The sequence below is a fragment of the Arachis ipaensis genome, chromosome B09, assembly GCF_000816755.2.
Source record: "Arachis ipaensis cultivar K30076 chromosome B09, Araip1.1, whole genome shotgun sequence".
In the NCBI taxonomy this organism is placed as follows: Eukaryota; Viridiplantae; Streptophyta; class Magnoliopsida; order Fabales; family Fabaceae; genus Arachis; species Arachis ipaensis.
The window spans coordinates 132,842,899-132,851,926 of record NC_029793.2 but is presented as its reverse complement, the minus strand read 5'-3'; the positions used below and the strand labels follow the sequence as shown (position 1 = coordinate 132,851,926).

At 35.1% G+C, this 9,028-nt stretch overlaps 1 protein-coding gene across 7 annotated transcripts in view; it reads left to right on the top strand.

The window, feature by feature from the left end:
• LOC107617413 (exocyst complex component SEC8) overlaps nucleotides 712-9,028 on the top strand; it is an 18,719-nt gene continuing 10,402 nt past the window's right edge. The window contains exons 1-11 of one of the 7 annotated variants that reach the window (XM_021110520.1): nucleotides 712-932; nucleotides 1,007-1,055; nucleotides 1,764-1,822; nucleotides 2,416-2,530; nucleotides 3,594-3,806; nucleotides 4,201-4,374; nucleotides 5,322-5,426; nucleotides 6,276-6,385; nucleotides 6,692-6,865; nucleotides 7,927-8,050; nucleotides 8,145-8,251. In XM_021110520.1, the coding sequence (XP_020966179.1) occupies nucleotides 2,489-2,530; nucleotides 3,594-3,806; nucleotides 4,201-4,374; nucleotides 5,322-5,426; nucleotides 6,276-6,385; nucleotides 6,692-6,865; nucleotides 7,927-8,050; nucleotides 8,145-8,251 (1,049 nt within the window). In that variant the 5' untranslated portion in view covers nucleotides 712-932; nucleotides 1,007-1,055; nucleotides 1,764-1,822; nucleotides 2,416-2,488. Of the gene's footprint in view, nucleotides 1,056-1,141; nucleotides 1,284-1,312; nucleotides 1,654-1,763; nucleotides 1,855-2,415; nucleotides 2,531-3,593; nucleotides 3,807-4,200; nucleotides 4,375-5,321; nucleotides 5,427-6,275; nucleotides 6,386-6,691; nucleotides 6,866-7,926; nucleotides 8,051-8,144; nucleotides 8,252-9,028 lie in introns of those variants that run through there. The other 6 variants (XM_016319171.2, XM_021110517.1, XM_021110519.1 and 3 more) reach the window with 6 other exon arrangements.

Here is a 9,028-nt window from a genome sequence, read left to right as displayed (position 1 = left end):
GAGAGTTGAGACTGAGATTAGGGTTCGTGGCTTCGTGCGTTTAGCTTCTCTTTTTCCTTTTTTTTTTTTACCTTCAAAACGACGCCGTTTTGAAGTTTATCCAAACCAAAAAACCGCTAAAAAACCAGATGGTTCTCCCAGTTCACCGGTTAACCGCCGGTTCGACCGGTTTTCTCACTGGTTTTTTGTCAGGCGGTTTCTGACCTTACCCGGACCGACTAGGTGACTGGTTCTCGATTTTTCCGATTGAACCAGCCGGTCTGGTTCAGTTTTCAGAACCATGGTACAAGCACCCTTGGCTAACGGCTCAGCCACCCCTAACGCTAAGCAGGAGACAAGCCCTGCAACAAAAGAACGACATGTTAATCTCACATTCATTCAGTCAGAAAATCTGTAAATATGTATCAATTTGAATCTGTACCATAGATTGACCCTTTTATAAAACAAGATTATGAGCTTATTTGGGCGTCATTCTCGAAAAAGATCTTTTTTAAATAATATTTTTAAAAAAAATATGTTTTTTTTATTTTTTTAATATTTTTATTTTTACTATTAAAATTTTTTTAAATACACTAAAAAAAATAATTTTTTTTAATTAATTTATCGGCGTCCAAATAAACACTACATTAAGTGTAAGCAAAATTCAATTCAAATAAAAATGTGTTAATAAACTTTAGATAAAAACAGGTAGAAGCATCACGTCACGCGTTTCACATCTTTCAGGATCATTCTCTCTTTCCCGTCCTCCTCACTAAAACAACAACGACTACGCTCTAACGCGCGCGCGTGTTCGCCTTTTCTCTTTTGTTATTACCAGTCAAATCCATCTTTCCGAACGCTCGGTGACTTCTTCATCACTTTCTCTTCCCCCTTCGTCCATTTCACGCGCTTCCTCTTCCTTCCTCCGTCGATTCGCCGCCATTTCCCTCCAGGTTCTCCCCCGCCTCTCTCTCTCTCTGCTGAATTTAGTGCGCACACAATGAATCTCGATTTGAATCCTTTGTAGTTCCCCGAGATCTCTGATTACAGAATGCGTATTTCGAATTTCGTTTACTGTAAGTTCTCGACGGAGTATTCAGCTTTTTGAATTCTCATAAACTCCTTTTTGTTGCTTAGCTAAGTGATGAAGGAACTGTAACAGGGAGGAAGTGGAAGGATATGTGTGGAGAGAGGAATTCGATGGAGTTTTATAGATTTTTTTGCTTCTGTATGAGTGAAATTGCTGAAGAGTTCTAGTGAACTTCGCCTGTGAGAGGAAATCAAGGATCTGGTTCTATTTAGCGGTAGTAACATGGAGATTTTGGGGTGTGTGTGTGTGTGTTTAGTTACCGTATAGTAATAAACAGCGGTAGAAATGATATTTAATTATGCTTTGATTGTTAGGTGCTTTAAGATTTACAAAAATTAAATTCAGTCATAGATTGTTGATCCCTTCTCGTGGTTGTTTCTGATCACTACTTAATTGTTAGAATTTTTTGGATATTACATTGGAAATAAGTGTAGTTTCTCTTTTGCCGAATGACCAAGAAAATTGTGCTTATGCTTTGTGTCAAACAATCCACGGAGCTTGCTCCAGGGCCTCCTCCTAGTGGGGAAAGGTTTGGTGGTTGATGATTGTGGTATTTCCTGACATAGGGGGGACATAGGGGAAAGGTTCAGTGCCAAACTTAGAACCGTATTTTTCTGTTGTTGAATTCAAAATCATCTGCTGTTTTATTTATTTATATATTTCTTTTCTTATTGTTTTGTTTTGCTGATGTCAGGTTATTTGAAGTTCAAATAATAACTCTCGTTTTAGTAGCTACTTGAGCTGGATTTGGAGGTATTGTCATCTGGAAATCATTAGGAATAAGTGTACGTAAGCAAGAAGTTTGGTTTGCTTTGCTGCTTAGACTTCGCTGTTCTATGTTCTGAACTAGTATTTAATTATTTTTGGGAGTTTTGAGGTTGATTAGGGGATAATATTCCGAAATGATTTTTTTTGGTAAAACTGAACTTATTGTTGGTCTAACTTATTACAGAAACAATATAATTGGTTACTTCTTTACAAATCTTTTTTCAGCTTCATTTTATTATGAGTGAGTAGAATATCGGTTTTATTTACGTTGAAACACTATCTCTTGTTGGATTTTAAAACCATGTGCTTTGCTTCAGAAAAGCCTTTTGCAGAAGTAGTTTATGATAGCTATTATATCTTCATTTGATCTTCTTCCTTATTTTCCTTTTTACTTTTCCCCCCTTCTTTTTTTGGTTCCAAATTTTGTGGTTTGCACTAAGTTTCATTTCCTGAAGCCTAGTGCACCCATTGAAGCAGATTCTTTTCATTATTTTAGGTGAAATTGGATTATTCACATTATTCATGTTTATCACATCCAATTAGTTTGAGTGTTCATTACTTGTATTCATCCATTGCAGTTAGAACTGTGGGTTTGTTAGTACAAGGTAATCTTATCTCTTCTATGGTGTGTGGATACATTGAAAGCACAATATGGGACTTTTTGATGACTTGCCTTTGCCTGAAGACAAAGCTGTAAGCTTTCCTTTGTTACTTTCTAGATTTGTATTCAAAATGATTAATCACTGCTTTTCAGAGGGATTCTCTGCAATTGATTTATATTCTAAGGACTTTTGGCCTCACTGCTAGTGCTTGTAGATTACTGGAATAGAAATGGGGAAACTTTGAGCACTTTGGTGCAGTAACCTAGGTTTATGTTCCAGAATAAGGCTCATGCCTTACAAGGGTGGGAGAACAACTTCTGTCCAATGTTATAATTATATCCTCAGTCTATTTCATCCTTGGTTCCAACAGAGTACATTAGTCTGAAGTAGGCCCATATTTGACCCCATTTGGTGCCAAAAGGCTGTTGTAACTGCAAACTGTTCTCATTATAACTTAAAATTGATTTCTTTTTCTTTTTCCTTTTTCTTAAACAAGGACAGAAGGATATTACAAAAGGCATGGAGGACCAGAAATCCTCAATTTATGGAAGGTTAAGATAGACAAAAAAAAAAAAATACATCAACAGGCCAGGCTTTGCAATCTGTCTGCATCTCTGAGAGGAAACCCCTCTATAAAAATCACGAACCTTGAAAGTTTGTACTTGTAGTTAAGAGGTTCTAAACATCTACTCTAAGATGTACTGGTTTTGACACTAAATGCTATATATGATGCAAGTTTAGGATATGCCTGTATAATAATATCATAAGTCTCTGCTGCTTTAAAATAAAGCAGCAGAAAAACCACCAGATGTTGACACTTTTCCCGTTTAATGCTTCAGATTGGCTCTCAAAGTCCTCACCTCTTCATGGTCTTTTCAAACCAACTTAGCTTTGCTCAACAGATAGGATTACTTTTATTAAATGGCCTTCTTTTACCACTATGCATGTTATATTAACCAAAGTTGTATGCATCACATGAGGGATTCATTGCTATTTTATACCAAAATTATCTTTTACTTCTAGCTTATAATTTGAACTGTAGATTGTTTGCTCCAAAACCTTCATTGATATATCTAGTTTTCTATTGCTCTTTGTCGTGTGTTAATCTCTCTAATTTGTGATAATTTGAGTCTTTCTGCTCTACTGAAATGCAGTATTTGAGACGTGAACTCGCTAAAATAGATGAGAGTTGGACTGTTGCTCGTTTTGATTCACTACCTCATGTTGTTCACATTTTGACGTCAAAAGATCGTGATGCTGCTGCACAATTGTTGAAGGAGCAAAGTGATGTTGTTGAGGAGGTTGTGGATGAAGTAGTACAAACCTATCATAGTGGCTTCAACAAAGCTATCCAAAACTATTCCCAGGTTTCTTAATATTTCATTCTCATGGGTTCTTTTTAAAATTGTTATGTTGACCCGGGAACAATTGGTTCAAACTGCCAGTACTTCACAACTGAAACTTCAGGGAGTTTGATTGTGGGTGTTAATGGAGGTCCACCTTCAGATTATAGTTCCTTAAATTTCCCATTTACTTTGCATCCCACTTAATGGGAAAATGGTTGATGGTTATTATTGTTTTCGTTGTTGTTATTGTTGTTCAATTTATTGTGCTATAAACTTTCTATTGTAGTTTTGGCAGTTGTTACTTTGAAGAATTCTTAAGAGTTTGCCACTTCCCTCTTGTTTACATAGAGTAGCTGAATTAGGATTGGCCTTTCATTATGATTTTCCATTTAACAAATATCTTGTTTATCTTCAGATCTTGAAGCTTTTCAGTGATTCCACTGAGAGTATCTCTGTCTTAAAGGTAGATTTGGCAGAGGCAAAGAAGCACCTTAGTGCGCGCAATAAACAATTGCATCAATTATGGTATCGCTCAGTTACGTTGCGACACATAATCTCCTTATTGGATCAAATTGAAGGCATTGCTAAGGTCAATCCTTTATTTCCCAAGTGTTTACTGTTTTTTATTTCTTGATTCAATTGCATTGCTTTGTTCGTTGCTGATTAAAAGACAGTATCGTGTCAGAACTTACGCTAGATTCCTCTAATAGTCTAATTATATTTGCTATGACTCGGAGTCACTTTTTGCCACTTAACAGTTTGGGCTAGAATAAACAGTATGCAAAATTGCATTTGCAGTTTCATATCCAGTGTGCTACATCTGTACATGTGTAGAACTTTTGTAGTAGTTTTAGCTGTGAAGCACATAATGACCTCAAAATTCATTGAAGCTATAGAACGAGACTTATATAGAGACATTATAACTCGTGAAAGCTCCCTGTTATTGGAATGGCGATGAAATTAGGCTAATGCTAACAATTATCTTCTTGTGAATCAATGCTATTATGGATTTTCATTCTTAGCATAATGATACCAACACACTACTATAGATATTTGATCAACCATGGTCTATTGCTGCATCAAGGAGCTTCTAGACTAGAATTCTCCAGTATTGAAGCACCAAGAATTTATGTTGGGATTTTTTTTTCTTATATTGTTATAAAGATAGTTTATAATCAATAGAATTCAAACATACTTAGTATGACTCAATGGATCACTTTTTTTTACAAGTATTTTTTATGGATTCTACTCACCCGCCAATCCAATGAGATATGGTATGCTACAACTGAATATTTACGACAAGAAGGGACCCCCAATTTTAGGATGACTGACCCCCTAAATCCAGTTCATATAATGTCTTTCTCAGGTTCTAGAGGAAATGCATCTCAAGGTTGCATTTTCTGCTTGCATGTATACATTTGTGCATGCTTCCTGATTTCTGTTAAACTTTTTGTTTTAATTGCTTCCTTTTCTGTTATCTGTTTAAACTTCTCTATCTTTCATGGAGGATTTTGAGTCTGAAGATCTAAGGTGCAGGTTCCAGCACGTATAGAGGAGCTCATTGCTGAGAAGCAATTTTATGCTGCAGTTCAATTGCAAGTGCAGTCTATGCTGATGCTTGAGAGAGAAGGTCTCCAAACTGTAAGATTTCAACTCACTCACATTTTATCCTATTTTCATCTTATTTTGAGTAGGAACCTGCTATTTTTCATTATTAGTTCCCCACCTTGGTTTTGCACTTCACTTGGTATTTTAGTTAAAAGGAGAAAGTGATTTGTACAGATAAAAGGGCAAACATACTAAAAGCAGGTGATATGATATCCATCATATCAGAAAATCTATAAAGAAACAAAGAACAGATGTGGCTAAACAAATACAACAAAGCTGTTGCATCTGTCTGCTTGTTAGATGTTAATATTGCCTCAAGAAGACTAAGAATATGAGAAAGTCCTGTGCGTCATAGAGAGCTATTATTGTTATTCTATCCTCTATTATATGGAAAGGCAAAGGGATGCCTCTGAAAATGCCAATCATTTAGTTGGTTATATCATTATTCTACATTTCATTGAGATTATTGCTGGTTGATTTTTTTTAATTATTTAATTTTAAATATTTTACTTCTAACTTCAAATGCTTAATAGGTATAGCTCTATTGAAGTTCATTATTTTCAAGCATATCATCAAACCTATGCATAATGTCTTATCAAGAGTGTGTAACTAAATCCATGTAGCTTACCCCATCTAGCATAACAAAGCTTGGCAGCTGCTGTTTAAGATTTATGTTAACTTTGGCTTGAGTAGAAAACTAGAATGGTATAAGAACCAAAACTGGACATCTGAAAAAAAAAGGTCAACCTTCCTGTTGCCTTCCCTTTTTTATTTTCTCATGGCCCTCATGGCTCATATCTTTGCAGTTTCTCAATCATTATTTATAGTTTCTTCATTTTTTTGGTCATAATTATTTTATTATTTGACACACATGTGGCCCAGGTTGGTGCACTTCAAGATGTCCGCTCAGAATTAACAAAGTTACGTGGAGCCCTCTTTTATAAGATCTTGGAGGATTTGCATGCACATCTATACAACAAGGGCGAATATAGGTATAATTTCTTTTTTTTTCCCCATTATGATCTGTAACTTTGAACATCATGCTAAGTTATTGGGGTTTATACTTCTGAAATGCTTTTTTAGTTGTTCTATTTTGTGCATATATACTTCCAATGCTTTGTTTTCCCTTTTACTACTATTTTTTCAACTGTTTCCATGTATATTTGTTTGGAAACATTTGGATTTCATGGAGGTTATTTATGGAATTTACAACACATGTAATCTGTCCTCATTCTTATGTTTTAAGTTGCGTGATTTATTCAACTTATGAAGTTATGTTTGAACTGCTCTTTCTGCAGTGCTGCTGGCTCAACTATGCTAGAAAATGACGATGAAGTACCAACCACCACAGCCGTTGCACTCACTGCACATAATTCACAACCGCTATCTCGAAGAACAAGGTTACTGAAAGGTGACACTCAGACTGCTCTCCAGGTTGATGGATCGTATAAGCCCGGATCTGTGGATGGGGGGTAATACTGGCCAAATGGATCACTATCTCTATCTTCCTTCTTGTTCTGTACTGTATAAACTATGTTAATGAATTCTTGTCGACACTTCATACAGTTCCTTATTGTTCATTTCATTCTTGATGATTAGGACCTGATTGCCTTTGCAGTAGGTAGACTAATTAGTTCTGGGAAATTGCTTTGTCTTATGTTAGTCAAGAATTGAAAAGGTTTTCGAGTTCTCTTGTGAATAACTAAGGAAACTGGTTTCTTCAGTATATGATATGAATGTGTTAGTTTGATGTGCTTGCTAAAAATTGTTATGTAGAAGTTTAGTTCTTAGCAATTTTTACAAGACAGTTACATTACTTTTCAGCTCGTTCCTGCTTTGACTTCATTGATTTTGATGTACTAGAATGTTGCTGAGTTATAATGTATTGTTTTCACTGATGGCTACAATAACATTAATTAAGTAATTGCTATATTGTGGTGGGAACTAGTCTTCGGTCCAAACTCTATTTTGTTAAACCTTTTTTGTGACATCTTTAGGGGTTTGCCCTTTTGTTTCAAAGCACATGGTCTGTTTAGAGGTATTGTTTTACTGAATATGTTAAAAGTTTGGAAGGGTCTACTTCAATGATAGATTTTACTCTTGTTTATTACCATGCTTTTAGAGATGATTACTTGTCCTAGTTTTTGCATGCTTCATCTTTTAAAATCTCAATAAACTTTTTCTTTCTTTCTTTATAAGATTCCTCCAATGTAATGATTGACAACTTTATTTTCATATTTGCATGCATGATATTCTGTCTACTTTCTTCTTCTTCATCATCATAATCATCTTTTTTTCCTTTTTGTTTTCTTGTGTTAGGGTTATAATCTTTTGTGATGCTGATTCTGGCTTGGCTGATGTATTCCTGATTCTTCTTTCTTTCTTTTTTTTTTTTAATTAATTTTTTAAAAACAAATTTTATGTTCTTTTTGAGAGGAGACCATTTGATTTTGGAGTCCTTATATGGTGGTCTTTGCATTTGTTTTATACACATGAATGTTTGCTTTACTTGTATATACAATTTGCATTTCAGTTTTGATGGCCATGATGGGGAAGGCACTTTGGAGTCCAATGGTAGTGATGTACCAAAGGATGCTACAATTGCTCTACATGAAATGCCAACATGGCTTTCCAATTCAACCCCCGATGAATTTCTTGTATGAACCACTTATTTTCATTGACTATAATCCTTCTTGATTTAGTGGTGATCTGTAATCTTTGGAGCTAAACTTTTGACTTTCTTGTGCATAGGAAACAATCAGAAAGAGTGATGCTCCACTTCATGTCAAGTATCTTCAAACCCTGGTTGAGTGCCTTTGTATGCTTGGCAAAGTTGCAGCAGCTGGTGCTGTGATATGGTTTGTTATCTACATAACATTTTATTCTTATTGCTTTTTGTGGAATAACTCTGATATCTTTGGTGGGTGACGGCCATCCTTAGATCACTTCCTCTTGGCAAGTTTTGTTGGGCTTATGAGAAAGCAGGAGGGAAAATCTTTGTAGCAACTATATGCGACACCTTTTTTTATCCCTCTGGGTTTGTTCTTGTTAATATGTTTTCTTTTTGTTAATTGATTCTATTTGTCTCAGTAAGTTTTTTATTTATCTAAAAGAAACAAGAACAATTCTTATTGAAGGATATGTAACAAGGTATTGAGAGTAAGAAAGAAACAATTAAACATTAACTAAAGGGCATTTGGGCTGGAACAAATTTACGCACCTTTATAGCTTTTCAGGAAAGATGTTGTAATGGGATAGAATTAGGCAGACATCTAGATTGTGTAAGGCACATGGCCTAAGGCATGTTGAGAACATATGAATAATCACACTTCAGATATCATGTTACTTAACAGCTGGTAGTCTGTTACTTAAGGTGAAACCTAGCATTCTAGGCATTTTTAAAGCAGCAATAAAAACAGAGAAATCTTGTAAAACTTTATGCATCCTAAAGTTAATCCTCCTTCAAGGAAAGCTTCTTCGACCAGTTAATTAGCGACTATTGAAAAATTTGAATGTTATTGTCATAACATGCCACTGAAACGAATCAGGATGTGAATTTTAATATTTTCCCCTTCTTTTCTACTACTATAATATTTTGTGGATTTTTTTATTTTTTTATTTTTTTTGGGGGGGGG